General features: G+C 33.9%; 2 protein-coding genes across 3 annotated transcripts; both read right to left on the bottom strand.

Moving 5' to 3' along the window:
- LOC133695722 (anthranilate synthase alpha subunit 1, chloroplastic) lies at positions 1 to 6,054 on the bottom strand. Its single transcript, XM_062117654.1, has 11 exons — positions 5,762 to 6,054; positions 5,044 to 5,228; positions 4,759 to 4,948; positions 3,715 to 3,866; positions 3,155 to 3,270; positions 2,816 to 3,062; positions 2,651 to 2,707; positions 2,289 to 2,441; positions 1,437 to 1,517; positions 863 to 949; positions 1 to 517 (listed from the first exon to the last, which is right to left on the bottom strand). The coding sequence occupies exons 1-11, from the start codon at positions 5,907 to 5,909 to the stop codon at positions 191 to 193; spliced, it is 1,743 nt and encodes a 580-aa protein (XP_061973638.1). The 5' UTR covers positions 5,910 to 6,054; the 3' UTR covers positions 1 to 190.
- A 5,024-nt stretch (positions 6,055 to 11,078) lies between these two features.
- LOC133696377 (uncharacterized) lies at positions 11,079 to 16,418 on the bottom strand. 2 transcript variants are annotated; one of them, XM_062118554.1, is made up of 7 exons: positions 16,266 to 16,418; positions 16,073 to 16,168; positions 15,782 to 15,832; positions 15,524 to 15,691; positions 12,941 to 14,182; positions 11,767 to 11,973; positions 11,079 to 11,491 (listed from the first exon to the last, which is right to left on the bottom strand). In XM_062118554.1, the coding sequence occupies exons 1-5, from the start codon at positions 16,314 to 16,316 to the stop codon at positions 13,739 to 13,741; spliced, it is 810 nt and encodes a 269-aa protein (XP_061974538.1). In that variant the 5' UTR covers positions 16,317 to 16,418; the 3' UTR covers positions 11,079 to 11,491; positions 11,767 to 11,973; positions 12,941 to 13,738. The 2 variants fall into 2 exon arrangements, with proteins under 2 accessions (XP_061974538.1, XP_061974539.1); XM_062118555.1 differs by lacking the exon at positions 15,782 to 15,832.
- Positions 16,419 to 17,782: the final 1,364 nt, after the last annotated feature.

Genomic DNA, 17,782 nt, shown 5'->3' with positions numbered 1-17,782 from the left:
TTTCCATGAAAAACTGACTTTGCTCTATTTATTGTGTTCTCTAAAACAAGCAGAAGTTTGACATACAACTGGTTAACATTCTTTTCTTACTCTGCCTCTCAAAGGCAACTCTAGCTTGCTTCCAAAGCAGGTTGCTACCTACAAAACTTCGGCTGGTATTGAAATCTATATTTGCATCTGTTGCTAAAACTCATGGGTTGTTAACAAAAGTTGATTCTGCCAAGTCGATGGCACGAGCAAGTCCAGCAGCTTTGTTCTGGCATTCACGATGCTCATCATCAGGTACACTGTCTGCAACTATACCAGCACCAGCTTGAAGGTAAGCAATCCATTCACGGCGCAGGTGGGCATCCTTGTATGAGTACATTGTGTTGTATTGAGTTCCGGTTGGGAATACCATGGTCCTAAGAGCCAGTGCAATGTCCATATCACCAGTGAAGGAAACCCCACCTATTCCTCCACTGTATGGGCCACGCCTCGACACCTCCATTTGGTCAATCAATTCCATTGCCTTCACCTGGATCACAATTCAAATGATGATCACTGGAATTTGCAAAGGGAAAGGAACATTGCATCTTGATAGTGCTTGGGAAAGCAATTTGGAAAAAATTAGGCTGTAAAGTCTAAACGTAGTCATTACAGATTTCCACAAACAGCCTTGCCAATACAGGTGCGGTCACAAGGATGCCCTAATACCAAACAAGCCATGATAAAGCATAAATAGTGACAGAATAATGTTCGCAAATTTAGTTCATCCCAAACACCAAGTCAAGTTGTGAGCATCTCATCAGTGATTTAAAAATCACTAGAACAGGAGAATCGAGTTGGGCAGGAATGGGAAACAATAAGATGAAAAGCAAACCTTTGGTGCTCCACTGACGGTTCCAACAGGCAATGCAGCACGCAGGGCATCCCAGCAAGTGAGATGATCATGCAACTCTCCCATGACCTGCATTTTGGGGGAAAGCATGGTTTTCATTAGTAAAAGTTTGGTTTTAGCTAACCAGCCAAAAGAGGACGAGTCCTTCATCTATACATCTCAAATCCACATGAAACCAAATACTGCATTGACAACTTCCATGCCATTGTCCACACAAATTAATTGCTTAAGAAGAGTTATCAGCATCACCATCAATAACATCATAAGGAAAATAGCAAATTATTATCCCCATATAACTATCAAAATGATCCCCTTACAATGTTGTCAAGAAAATGAAATGCAAACCTGTGACTGCCATGGACAAAAGATGCGAAATATCATACTTGCATCGTAAATTTTTAAGGCATTTATAGAAATTAACTTTCCTCTGCGTCCAATTCCCAAATCAAAGAATACAATAGTTTGAAAATCAAAATGACAACACGTGGGGATTCAGAACATAGTTTTTATATAAAAGCTCAACCAACATTTTGATTTTGTAGGCAGAGTGTCTCACCGTGGAGCTTATGTGCATAACATGGGAATATCGTTCAACATTCATAAGCCTTTCCACCTTCACAGAACCATGTTTTGAAACCTACAATCAACAACCCAGAATGGCTAGTCAAGCAACTTTACTATTGAAATATAGCTCACTCTTTTGGAGGAACATCTATCCATTGAATACTAAAACAAACTTGGTGAAACAGCTTTTAATAAAAAAAGCATGAGACCAACAATAATTAAGCAAAGCAACAGCACACAACATCACATGTTGAAGAAAAACTATGCTGACAACAAATCAGATAAAGAAGAAGATACATGTTCTTTTTCCGATAGACAAGAAATTCCATCCACTTGGCCTATTTTTATAGTCAAGCGGAAGAAGATATATCTTAATTTCAGGATATAAAATGATGCTGAGATGTTGATCATCCAGATAACAATTTATATAACAGTGACAAAATTACATTGTTCTGACTTATAACCAATAACATTGTGCAGAAGAAAGCTAGAAATTGAAAAGTGATGACAGCCGTAGTTTAATTTGTTGTAGTCAGTTACTAATCACTGTAAAAGTGAACGCTTTCCGACATAAATATTTAGGATGACCCTTGAAATAAACAACTGCAAATAAAAGAGCATATGTGCATGGTTTGGTAAAAGAGACTTTTAACAGAGTAATTTAGTTCTCCATAGTTGACCCTTGAAATAAACAATTGAAAATTAAAAGAGCATATGTGCATGGTTTGGTAAAAGAGACTTTCAACAGAGTGATAAATTTTCTAGCTAAAATTCAAGGAATACCATATCAATTGACTATGAGCTTCAAGAAATCAAAGATAACATTCACAATCAGTAGTAAAACCTTTCCAACATCATTTCTTCCCAAATCGACAAGCATGGTATGTTCTGCACACTGCTTTGGATCCTTTAGTAATTGTTCCTCCAACACTTCATCTTCTTCAGGTGTCTTACCTCTTCTGACAGTCCCAGCCAGTGGCCGATTGACTACCCTATTCTGTTCAAGAAATGTAACAACGAAAAATCTTGTGAATATTCTCAAAACTAGCCAGTAAATCAAATGAGCATAAGAATTCATAGAGATCTGCAATCAGCTTTATTACAAGTAAAATTTAAAACCAAATATGGCGCTGTTGATGCGGAGTGAGTCATTTGGCTTGAAATATCATACCATAGTAATAGAAAATCATAAATTTAGCATCTTACATTCTTAACACGTGTAAGAATTTCTGGACTTGAAGCAACAAGAATACACCCTCTAGCCTGCATGAGACAATAGATTTGTAGTATGAAAGAAATGTTAAGCATTGCAAGTTGTGCATTGACCAACGCCCTGGACAAATAAACACTATACTAGAAGAGAGCACATACTTGCAAGTAAGTCATGTAAGGACTGGGATTTACGACTCTCAATGCTCTATATATTTCAAATGGGTCAGCAAAGGTTCGGCGTTCAAAGCGCTGACTCAGTACTATCTGGAAAATATCCCCAGCCTGGATATGTTCTTTTGCCCGTAGTACTGCTTGCTTGTATTCATCACTGGTCATGTTCGAGTTCTTCAACATGGGACCAAAATGCTGAGTGTGTAATTTTACAGAACCTGGAGATAGCCTTGGCCTAGCAGTGACAATCATATTAAAAAGAAAATATAAATGAACTCCAGAGAAAAACACTAGAAGAAAATTAAAAAGAACAGAGAATTAACTCACGGATCAATATCCAGTACTCTGGACAACAATTTTTCCAAACGTTTCATTCCATCACTGTATGCATCCTCAATAGAAGAGTATCTATCTATCTTCACCCAATGAATTATGTATGCTTTCTGAGAATAAACAAAAGGATAAATTTAGAACCACAAAAGCCTATATAAACATTCTGTTATCTACATTAATCTTCAATAAGAAGAAAGCTCGGGAAAATAATAAAATTCTTAAAAAAGGGATAATGAGCAGTGACAATGCAACAAAAATAGAGCATGTTGAACTTGCCACATAGCTTGCTCAATAAAGTGTGCATTTCATTTTGCTCTATTATCTACAATAAGAATATACATCAAGCATGCACATTAAAACAAACCTATGAATCCTTACTTTGTTTTTTGTAAATTCTAGTGTGTTTGTTTCAACATTCAAGCAGGAAATGGAACATATTGACTATGATGTCATAGAAATGAAAAGCACAGATAACACATAGATAGAAATGGAAGGTCACTACTTATAATCTGGAATTGCACCAGTAATTTACTTTGTCAATAAAAAAACAGTACCTTTTCCACATGATCAAACACGATCACATCATCATAAAGTCCCAGATGTATGTCTGGAAGATTCCTGTCATCCTTAGGTGCCCTTGAAAATGGCAGCTTTTTCTTCTCCGTGTATCGAACAGTGTCATATGAGAAATAACCAACCCAGCCACCTGCTCATGACAAGGATTATCATTAGATATGGCCATAAAGACTGCATGGAGACCACATTGATTAAGATTTTGTGGAGGGATTCAACTATGACATGACCATGCTATAGATAGACAGTTATATAATGACAGAGAAAGAAAAAAAGGATGCATCTGACTTTCCAATTTGGCTGTAAAATTCTAGAAATAAATCCATAATCCACGCGCAGGGCACGGGTTGAATAACAAAGGTGCATACAAATATTCAAAGCAACACCCATCACGACATTCATCATTTCTACAAGACATGTGCATGGAAATGCTGTATGTAAATCATACTACCATGGATGTTTCTACTACAACCGGCAAATATTTCACATCATGGTCAAATATAAGTTATTTCCAGTTGTTGTATTCTTGGGGTTTGTTGGTACTCAGTACTACATAATCTTGCCGTTACCAGTAAATTCTGATTCCTTGAAAAATAATATTTCTGATTATGAATGGCACCGAATAATCCCACATCCAATATTACAGGTGGCACCAGATAACTACAAATTCTCAATTTGCCATGAAAATTAAGGCCGATACACAGAGACCATGCCTGTCTACAAGGTTTAAAAAGAAAATGATTTAAGCAATTTAATCCCTTACATTCTAGCACCAATCCTTGGAGATCACAACAAAGCTGTATACTGCGTTGTTAATTTATCAGTAAAGGCCAATTACCTCCCAGAGTATTCCCCATTTCGCATTCAGCATGGCAAATCAAAGCAACCAATCATTAAAATAGAATTTAGAACAGCAACTAGATTAGGTCATATGTTTTAATAATTAATGAAATTATGCCCGAATCATACTTAAAGAGGATCTCATATGGGCCATTTAAATTGTCTGCAGAGATTTCTTGTCTTACCACAAAATGCGTCTGGAAGTCCATCAATGAGTTGGGGTTTCCAAGCCTCTGATATTCTTCTTGGAACCACCATCGCATCTTCGACAATCTCCTCAATCAATGTACCTGCTTCATGGTCCATCAGACTAACCTTATCTTCTTTTGCTACAATCTCAATTGCTGGTTGAGCTCCAACCACACTGTAACGCCCCTATTGCCATCAATCCAACCTTAAAATTAACAACTCGTGATAAAAAAAGGTCGACCACCTATGTGCAAAACAAGGAAGCACTGGAGGGCTCTTACCACACTTGAAACCCGAGAACCAGGCTCCACTGACTCAAATAGAAAGCTAGGAGCATCTCTATCATCTTCTTTCACCAAACACCGATAAGCAGTGACTGGAGTGAGCTGGTCAGAGAATATACAGGTGTGAAGAGGTACCAAATTTCCATTTTTAGCAGCTTCCTTGAACTTGGTGGCATCAACTACTACAAGAAACACCAAACCAAAATTAAAACTGAAGCTTAGAAAACAAAGTTGCTATAGAATTTGTTCAATAAAATTAACATAAAATTTTAAAGTTAAATTCTTTAATTTCCCTAAAACACGTTAATTTGTTGTTGATTAAATGAGAGCATTTAAAATGACAAAAAAACAATCATATCTTAATTCTTTAATTATAATTTACCAATCGTAATGACACTTTAATCAAATGTTGCTTAGGAAGTTGACTACCAGAGATATAACAAAAACCAAAAAAAAATCCACACACTATATTTAGAGAGAGAAAAAGGCGAACTTAAATCTCAATTGCTTTCCCCTCTTTTTCGCAGCGATCAAGCATTGGATGCAAAAGGAAGAGAAAGATATGACTTCTTCCCAATAAAAAGCTTCTCTTAACTGATAAATCAATATATCTCATGTTCCATTTAGAAGCCACACTAAACAATTACTGCTCAAGATTTTCTTCCCATTTCTCACAATACTCTCAGCAACCAAACACTTCGCAATCAAAACAAACCTAGAGAATCACTGGAAAGGGAAATGCACTTGAGTGGACGGACACACGAGACTGAACTGGACCTCCTCGTTGAAATGCCGGTGACCGGGACTGGACAGAGCCGGTGACTGGACAGAGAAAAGCAGTTAGAGAAGATTAGGGTTTGCATTTTGAGTAGAATCTCTAGTGGCTCTGTGTTGTTGGTAATAACACAGTTGCCGTTTCGTCTCTTCTTATATTTGTAGGCGAAGATGACCGGAGAAAGAGAGGCAGAAAGGCAAGCTTTGAAACGTAATGAGTCTGAAAACGACACCTTATGAAAGGCGCGTGTGTGCTGAAATGGAAATATTTTTTAATCCTTTTAATGAGTCTAAAATTTCAGGAATTTTTTTTGAATGAGGATAATCAGTTTGCGTATATCTTTATTAATTTTACAGATCCTGAAGTTAATGACCATGTAAATCTTTAGTGGTTATTATATGAGCAACCATAGAGCTCGAACCTGAAACTATAAGGAGAACAAACCTCTTGATCTCAAACTCTTACCATTAGATTATCACTTAGATGATTGAAATTTTTTTTATTAGCATTGATATTCGTATTAATTTGTACGTATCTTAACTAATTTTATGAGTTCTGAAATTAATAATCATGTAAGTTTTTAACGATTATTATATTAATAACTACCGAGTTTAAATTTAAAATTATAAAAAAACAAGCTTTTTAATATCAAGCTTTTATTACTCATCACCTAATAAATGATCACTAAATCACCAAAGAAATGATTAAAATTTTAGGAATTTTTTTCAGGAGTCTCTTGGTGGGAATTTACATTCTATAGGCTGGCAGTATTAAATGTCTGCCGGAATGTGCTAGATTCAGACCTCGTTGTTTGTTTGAGACTTGATGAAGGTGGATACATTGTCTCTGATTATTGGTTCTGTGTATCGTGTTTGGACACAAATCAACTTTAATTAATTGGATTTCTCTTTTCTTTTAATTGAATTATGAAGACATCTCAATTGCGTTATTGCATTAAATGGCAATCAACCATGTATAGATTCTCTCGTGTTGGTACGGGGTGTTTGCTACTGGAGTACAACTGTATTTTTAAAAAAATTAATTTTTTAAATTTGATTTTAATTTTTGTATCATTTTAATATATTAATATTAAAAATAAAAAAATATTTTTAAATAAAAAAACTATTAAACAGACGACCTGCCGAAATAAAAAATATATATTTTTGATAACCGAATGAATCTATTATTTTATTGAAAAGATAGAAACGGAAAGATGATGTGTCTCGTACAAACTAATGCTACCACCATTTAATAATTCAAATCACTTTTTACTTTTCTTTTTTAGTTTTAAAATATATTATATAGAAATAACACTAAAGAAGATTACATTTTGGAACGAGACTTACTTCATATCTATAATCAACATCATTTATTTTCATTCAAGTATTAAATGTTATTAAATTCTAAAAATAAATGAATAACAACAAATGCAATCTAGAACGAGTGTCTTAAGAGCATTCCTTGACTTTTACCAATAAAGAATTACGATCCTTGGAATGTTGATCGGTGGGTTGAGCATGAATATAATAATTATCAAATCTATTTATATGAATTATTTTTGGTATGCATGACTTTGCTCAGCCAGTGGAGAATGTATTTTCATGGATGGGTATAGTCTTTTATTGCATATTAGATTAACTCTTTCAAGATTTTATAGATGTGTATTTGGAATTGTGGTAGCGGTGGTGGTTCAAAGTGTTTTTTATTTAAAAATATATTAAAATAAATTATTTTATTTTAAAAAAATTATTTTTGATATCAGCATATCAAAACAATTTAAAAATATAAAAAATAATTATTTATAAAAATTTAAAATTTAAAAAATATGGTTTCACATGGTTCCAACCACATCCATAAATACGGAAAACAAGGTCGGTGGATAGAAGCTTCCTGCATTAGATAGAGTTTTCCTCCGACAATGGATCACATGCGAGAGAAAAAGTCAAATTTATTTAGAAAACAGATGTTTTGAAGTTTGACTGTTCCCGATCTGAAAGTCCTGACGTGGCATATTAAAGATAAGTAATTAGCTATTCAGAATATTATTTTTCATGAAATATCAAATAGTTTTATAAGAACATAAAAAAGTTATACCATAATATTCATCAACAATGATTTAAGTTTTAACGTAAGTCGTACGTGTCATAAATATATTCATCCATACTTTATTTTGAAATTATGCGATCGAATGGCAGCATCGATGATACGATCGCTGCTGGGATGAGTAAACTGAGTTCGTGGAGGTGGTAAGCTTTTCCGACTTTAATATGGGCAGATCATTTTTCGGGTAACGGTGAGGTTAAATTGATGGTGTTCTGGAAAATTCAAATAATTGGAGAATAAAGTTATATTTTGGATAATTAATTAATTTATTAATTCTTATAATATGTTTTTTTCTTCAAGGTAGCTAGAGACGGGTGAGTTATATCTATAAAAAAATTTATTTCATAAATTCTAAGATTCTTTAATGATTAAGTTAATGATTTTTTTTATAAAAAATATAATAATATTACAAAAATATATTCTAAAAACAAATATACAGTGGAGAATGAAAATTTTAAATCTTTTAAGTTGAAGAATTCATGATCTATTTATACCTTATAAATCATTTTACAAAAAAAAAACTAAATTATAATGTTATCTTGATAGTGTTATACAAGAAAAATATCTCTGACATGTATATTAATATTAATGAAAAACACTTCTAACATACGTATTTAATATGAGAGAAATATAATAGGTTTTTAAATATTATTTTTTATTACTGATCTTAATATGAGTTATATCTATAAAAACATAAAAAAAATTTAAATTTTAATAAAAAATTTTAAATTTTTTAAAAAAGGGTTTCATAAAATAGTTTTTCTTCTTTTTTTTCTTTTTTCCCAGAAAGGCTCGTCACGTGGAGTGGAGAACTCCATGTGAAGATACTCTCGTGAGAAAACTTATAATCAAATAAGAACTGGACGGAAATCTTCAACTTTAGTCTTGTTGGCGTATAAGAAAGAAAACTCCGAATCCGGTAGCTATTTCTGGCAAAGCACGTACTCATGCGTGAAAAGCATGGAATCAATCAATCAATTTCTTAATTTCTAGTATTAAGTTCGTGTTGACACGAAACTTAATTTTGTGGTATTAATTGCTAAGCAGAGAACTATCCAACCCAGGTGTCGTTAAGCAACTGTGAAAAATGCTGGATTCTCACAGGAGCCGCCGCCGAAACTAATCCAATTTTTACTCGTGCTCAATATCATGCATGGCACGTTTTTGAAGTAGAGTAATAGAAAAGACGTTTGCAATTTCTTTGTCAAGAAAAATAAAGAAGACGAAGAAGGAAACCAATCACATAAAGCTCCGAGAAAGCGATGGAAGACCATCCGGTGTTATGGATTTAAAAAACGTTCCAGGCTCCAGCTATGTACGTGAGGGTTCATTGCCAAAGATACGTAACATTTAAGGTTGTCAAAACATACTTTACGTGACGAATCGTTTGAAAATATCAAAAATAAGTGAAGTCAGATTAAAATCACAAAAAATCATGATTTCATAGCTAATTTCATGATTTTAACAAAACGCATGTATTGAAACAAAATGTCCCCTCTATGCTCTAGGTGTCCGATGCCTATTGACTGTGCAAATGCACAATCAAGCGGTCTTCACTCACTGCAGAACATGTGGATTTTGTCTGCATACTATAAAGAAGTGGAGGTCAGAAATCAAGAGGGCTGCAAAGTGCAAAGATTAAAGTCAAGGTAATAATATTAAATTCCAATTTAATTCAGATTTTTTCCCCCCCATATCTTTTACTTTTCTTTGTTATGTTATTTTATGTTTTTTAATGGTATGATAGCAAGTAGAAGAGATTTTATAAATATAAATTAGATATAAAAATAATAACGGGATAATTTAAAAAATTATATTTATTATGATGGGTTGATTCACGAAACTCATAATTAGAAACTTAACTTGTGTCAGATTTTAATTTATACAAATAAAAACACTGATTTTAATAAATTTAATTACTTCGACTATATTTTTAACCATTTATTTAACCCGATCAAATTTGATCAAAACTCAATTAAGTTAAATCAAATAATTTTTTTTAAAAATAAAATTGTATTGTTTCAATCAAATAATTAAAAAATAATAACCCCAGCTCCTAAAATATACTCAAGCAACATAAATCATTGACTTACACAATTAAATAAACATTTTTCTATTCGATAATATTCTCGAACTATATATAAATTTTTATTTGAAATATATTTTTTCAGGTGCTTGAATTACGTATGAATTTTTATTTAAAATATGAATTTTTTGTTAATGTATTTTAAAATTCCTTATAATTTATAATTTTACAATTTATTTTTACCGTCAAAGTTTGTACTGCATTTTCTATATCATGTTAAAATCATGATTTTAACGAACTTGATTCCATCCACGGTTAATCAATGACACGACATTTTATAAATGCTAGAGCGCCAAAGTCGTAAGTATGACTCCTGGCTTGGTGATATTATCAATGCTAATCTTGCCCGTACCGACAGCCATACCCAGTCTTTCCCCTGCAAGGCCGCAAAGCAATTACTGAATCAAAACACGTCCTAATTTAAAATCGAGTTTGTTTTTATATTTTAAAATATATTTTTTAAAAAATATATTTTTTATTTTTTTAAATTAATATTTTTTTAATATTTAAAATCATTTTAATATACTGATATCTAAAATAATTTTTTAAAAATAAAAAAAATATTATTTTAATATATTTTTAAATAAAAAATATTTTAAAAAACAACTATTTCTACCATTCCAAATACCCCTAAAACACCTTTGAGATATGAACCACACCTGCTCCCATGACACCATGAAGTTTAAGCGCCCCTATACCATTTGTAATGCCTCAAGTTGCCACCAACTTTTACTTAACATGGTGAAAAAAATTGTCCTCTCATAAACTAAAAACTTTAGCTCCGAGGGATCACTTATTATTTAGTCCAGGTGCTTGTATATATCCGAAATCTCCACAATTCCTTTCTCAGGTGGAATTAGGACATCACTTCTCCAGTGAGTTCAATCATGTTTCTGAATCCATAATATTTACCACTCTGATCATCAAACTTCAGGCCAGGGGGATTTCAGATGATCCAAGCTGCAGAACTCCAGTAACATTCGGCTTCTGAAACCCATTTAAAAGCGATATCTAGTTCCATAGTATGTGTTTCACGACTTGGGGCATTTTCGTTTTGTGAAAACAGTGTGAACCAAACATGTGCGTGATTAATGCCTGCTTTACTGAGTATATCCTTATCCAAGGACCACATGGTAATCGACGTCGACGTACTTAAGCTTTTCTAGACAACAAGGACCTAGCTAGTCAAACAGCAAGGAAGGTAGCGGACTCAAATTGAAATGGAAACTAGTTTCTCTACCCCCCCACCATCAATGTCAAGCATGTAAAACGTTTCCCCAGCTTTTTACAAGCTGAAATGATATGACATCCTGTCTACAACTTGAAAGGGTATATATCAACTTAAATGGTACACCTTTCTTCCCCAAATAACAAAAGCTCTCCAGCCGGGATGCTGTTGATGGCATTAATAAGAAGCCCCGCCCATGCCCATATCACTAGTGGATTAACAGATATGGGAGTGCCTTCCTTGAGTACATCACCTAGAAGAAGTTTCGTCAAAGATGAAAGAAAAGCTCAAAGTTAATACATCAGTCTCCAGCTTGCTTGAGAAAAATCATATGTGAAGTAAATCACTTAATCACTGAAAGAAAATAAAAAAAAGCACAAGTTTTTAGGGAAAGAAATATAAAGATCAAGGTAGTCAACTATAATACGATAAATTTAATCTGCACCAATCTTTGAAGCATCACAAGCCACTTATAACAGAATACACAAGCAAATCTGTATGCAATAACCTCCAGAATGAAGAACTTACCAACTCCCCCAGCAAGAAATGATTTGTGAAAAACAGAAGCATCAACAACAAGAAATTGACCATCGCTGGGTGGTATTATGAAGCCCAAAAGGAAAAGATCAAGACCCAAGAAAACCCAGCTAAAGGTCCTGCTGCTGCAACTTTCAGATGAACTTCACGTTTGGGCACGATACTTGTTATCCTCGTGATAGCACCAAAAGAGCCTATCTGCCGCCGATACAGGATAGATCAGTAATCATGTATATCAATAAAAATAAACTGCTTCTGAAAGACAAGTCTCCTTGCAAGCTTTCCAAAAGAAATCGTGGCTAGGGAACTGCTCCATAAGTAAAGATTAAGACAGGACAACCATATATGTATATGTACACACCCATATATGCATGTATTTCACTTGCCAACTTGGAACAAAGTATGGCACCCCAAGCTTAACATCGTTGCTTTTTGCAACCAGTATGCGGCTCAATTCATGAGCAAGGGCATGTTTATAATGCCTTAATCAACCCAAAATCAACCCAAAATAAAAAAGAATAGACATAAAAGGCATTGTAAACACTATAGCATCAAACTAAATTTATCCACACGAGCAAGGGCAACAAAAATGGACTATCCTCCCTGGAAAGTGTATGGGTGAAGGCGAAGAAAAAGAATTTGATTAGGTTATTGCCCTTAATCAAGAAAAGCATGACAAAAAGAGGGTACAAGGAACCACAAAAGGAAAACCATGGATATCACCTTTTCAGATACTTGCCTGAATAATAACATAAAATGGATTAAAAATTCATGACTGCAATTAAAATTAACTTTATCATCCTAACAGATTAAATGAAAAGGAACAAATTGTTATTCTATCACTCTTAGCTTCAGTAAAACATAACTTGTATAAATCTAAATATGATTCATAAGAATAGATAAATAAATCACATGCAATAGGTATGCCTGTAATGCAGGCACATTGTGGAGAAGTAATGAGAAGACTGTAACCAGTCCAAAAGATCCAGCTGCAAAAGCAAAACACCCTGGGACAGCTGCAGAAATAAAACTAAATCCGTTGTAGTTTAAACTAGAAGTTAAAATGGCATTGATTAGTGCCTTCATTCTTGCTATGAAAATTTAAGTATTATACTGTGCAAAAGGCGCTGATCAGGGAAAAAACTGTACTAAGCTATGAAACTACCTGTTTTTTCTGGCTGCAAGGTCTTCTAGGAACCACAACTGCCACTGGCTTATCATCCTCTGGATTAATTTGGAGGAAAAGCTTATACTGATCCCTAAATTTATTCTGTTTAATTGAATTGCATGACGGATCAGTGAAGAAACTGCAAGAAATGGGACAAAGGAAAAGCAAATATATACATGCATCCTGTTTGTTAATTTTTCATAGCTTTTAGCTGCCTGACCTCGCAGGTTTCCTTTAAACAAGACTCCACCCTACCAAAAGGAAAACAAAAAACCCAACAAATTATCTAGCAAGCCAAAAAACAATTACTCTTGACTAGAAAGAGTAAAACGAAACAGCAACTCCTCTTACGTATCTATTTCACAGACTCCTTGTCCCCATTCTTAATTGGATATTCAACTTCCATAGTTAAGCTTGTAAAGAGTTTCTAAACTTTCAAAGGAAGAAAGGCAGTTCTTTTTTGTAATGGAATAAGGAAAAAAAAAACGAATTTAAAAAAACTAATCATTCCGGTGCACCAAGGATGTTTTTTGCTAATGTTCTCACACGATGCTGAAAATAAAACAATTAGAGGATTTGCTGTAAAATATTTAATCAAATGGAAGCTAAGAACAGGAAGGCTTGTTAACTTGTTCGATTATCAAAGGTCAAAACGGGCAGCCAAGTAAGTGATTCCAAGACATTCATCTTCATGGCTATTCTAGAGAAAATCTGCGCTGCAAAAACTTTATTTACAATGGAAAATGATACTGAAGTTTTCCTGCCAAGTATTGGAATAGAAGATGGGAAGAGGGATTAAGTAGCAGGTGTTAGATGTAAAAGATCTGGCTCATCCTCGTCATCACTGCTAAGCCATCCATAACAAGGTTTACGCCTCTGACGAGGGAGAGAATCCACTGGTGATGGGGAGAACAGATGTGGAGATTGGACTCCCGTGGAGGATATCTGTGGAGAGCAGGACTGTATTTCAAGCTTGACAAGAGATGAAACATCCTTCAAAGTGCTTGGAACAATGTCAGGTATATGTGAAGAGTTGAAGTGTGAGGAGGAAGCCTGTGCGGAGTGAATTTGTTGGGAAAAGTCTTTCACTCCAAGCTTCTCATCAGGTGCATCACTCACTGAAGGACATAGAATGATATCCATTGATGCCGGGGAGTGAATGTTTGGAGAATGAACTTGCTTGGAATTACCGTTAGGTGAGTGAACTTGTACTTTAGGTTCATCTTTCACAGTGTCATCCTTCAGGAAACATGGAATGAAAGAAATAACTGTAGCATTAGAATATATGTTCAAATTTCAATGGCAGATCATGTCCAGTCAGCAGAAGCACAATCATGCACATCAACATCCAACAACATTACAGGGAGTAGAGGGCCACTCAGGCATAAATTTATCCTACGAAAGTAGTATTACTAAACATGGCATGCTAAACAAAATTGTAAAGAGTAATATATACGGGTATGCATTTGTGCGATCACATGAGCCTTAGACAATCAGACACAAGATTCCTCTTCTTAGAAGGGAAGAAAACAAGAGCACCCAGGTGTAAAGTTATATGATGTAGAGTATTGCTACACATCATCAGCATATCAATGTTTAACAATTGACAAGCCAAATAAAATCTTCAGTTCAAATTTTGGTATATGATCATGCAGTATGGTGCAAAAGGATCCAGAACTAGTTTGGGATCGAGGCTTGGTTTTTGTTGCTGTATAGTAAACCAGTGGATGAGGGTGCAGGGGATTTTAGGAGAAGGGATCGATTCAATTGCTCAAAAGAAAGCTCCAAGGATTTTAAATTAAACCATGTACAACAACCCACCACTTGATAAATATTTAATCTAAAGTATGTTTTGAGAAACAATTTTACAGGGCAGAAAAAGCATTAAGAAGAAAAACACGTCCAGCAAATCCTCTAGGCAGAAAGAAGATAAAAAGCAAAAGAATTCAGTAAAGGTGACATTAATGATCACAAACCTCACATGGACAAACAAAAGCGCAATGATATGAACTAACGCAACACCATAATCTGATCAACTACAATGAACTCTTACACTTAAGCTGTGTTTTTTTAATAAAAAAAAATTAAACAGAGAGAGATCATGGAAATTTTGAAGCAGGTACAAGCATCTGATATAAGAAAAAAAAGTAATCTATTGCTGACAACTGACAGCTAAAATTAAATATAGCACCTCATGAGAAGTACTTTATTCAAGCAAAGATGGAAATTTCCATCGTTTTTGCAGTACTATCTATGTGTGATATTTAATTTCAATTACCTAGGACACATGAACAGAGTTAGCTAGCTTGGCTCAAAATCTTAAACTCTCTCCTTCTATATTTTGGCAGAAAGAAGATAATGATGGGTTCAATCCTGTGCTCCAAGACTTATCTCAAGAAAAATCTGACAATTGCATTGTTCCACCTTCAATTGTAGAAAGACAGGTTTAGTTTGAAATCAAGACAGCTACATCATGCCTTTATATGGAACCAACACAAAGGAGCAATAATAAAAGTTCCATTTAATTGAACTGCACGTAAGTGGTGGATTGATACAAAATGAGAAGAAAAGGGAATTTACCTCTGCCGGTCCATTCTCAATCAAATGCTTGAGCTTGTCATTGCCTGTCAACAATCCTGGTTCGCAGTTTTCCCTCTCTGATTTCTCTACCTCATCGAGAAGCGTGTCAATCAAAAGCTTATAGCAGCACTCCTCAATGAAAGCCCAACCTTCATCCCCGCCATATTCCTGAGACAAAAATAACAAACCCTAAAAAATCCCCACATTTTATTTCTGCTCGATCATAGAAAAGCTCAAAAATAACCAAACCTTCAATACCTGAAGCCCGCAATCATCTAAAGAAGTAAAGAACTTAACGCGCTCGCATAGCTACAATATTTTAGGGATCCCAGAATGTAAGACTTCCAAATTTTGAATTCCCACATTTTCTCAGCCATCAAACAGGAATTTAGAGATCACATGACACAAACACATTCCATGATACCCCAGAAAATCCAAAGCTCGATTTCTTTCTTTAAACGAAACTTCCTTTAACAAAAAAGTACACCCCTTTAAAATACTAATAATAGAAACATGCATAAACACATCCATTCATGTACGAGGTGTCACCTTTAGGAGATTTCTGACAGTTCTGCGAACCAAGGGTTCCGGGAATCCCATAGGACGTACAGCGTCAAGAGCAGCATCGATGCGTTTCAGACCCACCTGTAAAATGTAGTAGAGAGTTTTCTCGTGTGAGAGAAAAAGGAGGAAACAGAGAAAATGGTGCAGCCCAGGGAGAGAGGTGGTCTAGATAACAAACCCTTCGATCTCTTCTTGCTGGAGGCATCGTGTTTTTTTTCCAACTACACATGCGATGAACTGGCAGCACACGAGCTTGCGTTTACTAAAAGCAAAGAAAAGAAAAGAAAAGAACAGAAATAGAGTGCAATATTATTGTACTGCAGGTAATGTTTTAAAGTTTTTTTATATATATAAATATATTAAAATAATATCGTTTTTATTTTTTATAAATATGTTTTTTAGAGATATATTAAAAATAATATTTTCATATTTTTTAAATTTTATTTTATATAAACATCTTAAAACTATTTAAAAATAAAAATAAAAAACTAAAAAAAAACAAGTTAACCATAACACCACACAAGCTGTTTTCTTTATATATGGAGGGAAACGAATTTAATGCCCTAGATTTGTTCTTCTTGCCTCTTGGTGGTATCATGGGTGTTCCTTTTTTTGTGGTGTCCTCGTTACTTTTACACGAAACACCTTCTTTCAATTACTGCTGCTGCGTCTACGGTGACTGTAACCTTTCGATTTATCAGATTCCCTATTTTAAATTTTTAATGGGAAGTGTTGTTTCCTGTTTTTCTTTTTAGCTTTCTTTCACGAGGATAACATTTTCCATGAAAAATCTCAATTGTAAATTTAGAATTTTATATATGTATTTAATTAAATAAATTGAGAATTATTCATGTAATAAAAAAATACAACCCTTAATTTTTAAATAAATAAAATTGATCAGTCAAACTTATGACTCAGTATATGAATTCAACTGAACCTTATTTCTTTAAAAAATATATTATACGAGACAGATGATCTATCATTAGTTCCTTAATCATGAATTGCCCAGATTACAAAGACTTCTAATTATTGAAAAGTTGGGTTATGATGTTTCGCACAAAAAAAAAAACTTATTTTTCATCATAAGAAAATACCTTAAACATCTTGTAAAATATATCAATAATTTCAAAACACTAAAAAAATTACCCTAAAAACCCATAATCAACCCAAAATCAAATTTATTTTTGGGCTCAAATCTACCATACAATATAAGTTCAAGGGAAAACAACACCTAGTATAAACTCTACCAATCAAAAGAATCTCATTCACACCCAAATCATTATTTTTTCATGGTTGGAATTGATGTAAATAATAATTTTCTATTTCTATTATCGGAATACAACAATCTCTCTTTATCATTTCTCAATCCAAAAACTGAAAAATAAGCTGCTATTCTGAAATGAAATTGCAAAATTTTTGATGGACCGGACAAGTATAATATATAAAGTTTGGAGGGCTAGAGTGAACTTTTTATGAGAATTGTGAAACTATCACCTATTTATTGTGTTTTTTTTTATCCTCCATCTTTAAATTATATTCATAGTCAACAAATATTGATTCATGTGTTATTTATTTTGGCTTAAAAAAAATGCAACCGCATAAAAATAAAGTTTAAGAACTAAAATAAAATGAAAAGAGAATCTTGAACACAATGAACAATAAACGCGTGTACAATGAATAACCCACGCGAGATAG

This window comes from Populus nigra, chromosome 6 (assembly GCF_951802175.1).
Source record: "Populus nigra chromosome 6, ddPopNigr1.1, whole genome shotgun sequence".
Classification (NCBI taxonomy): domain Eukaryota; kingdom Viridiplantae; phylum Streptophyta; class Magnoliopsida; order Malpighiales; family Salicaceae; genus Populus; species Populus nigra.
The sequence above is the reverse complement of the archived record's forward strand: the minus strand, read 5'-3'. Positions and strand labels throughout refer to the sequence as shown.

Coding starts and splice junctions, on each gene's coding strand:
- LOC133695722 (XM_062117654.1), bottom strand. CDS start 5,909: ATGCAAACCCTAATCTTCTCTAACTGCTTTTCTCTGTCCAGTCACCGG. Junction 3,271..3,714: donor TGTTTGATCATGTGGAAAAG/GTACTGTTTTTT, acceptor GTTTATTCTCAG/AAAGCATACATAATTCATTG. Junction 950..1,436: donor TTATGCACATAAGCTCCACG/GTGAGACACTCT, acceptor CCCAAAATGCAG/GTCATGGGAGAGTTGCATGA.
- LOC133696377 (XM_062118554.1), bottom strand. CDS start 16,316: ATGTGTAGTTGGAAAAAAAACACGATGCCTCCAGCAAGAAGAGATCGA. Junction 15,692..15,781: donor TAGATGATTGCGGGCTTCAG/GTATTGAAGGTT, acceptor TTTTTGTCTCAG/GAATATGGCGGGGATGAAGG. Junction 14,183..15,523: donor TTGAGAATGGACCGGCAGAG/GTAAATTCCCTT, acceptor TGTTTCCTGAAG/GATGACACTGTGAAAGATGA.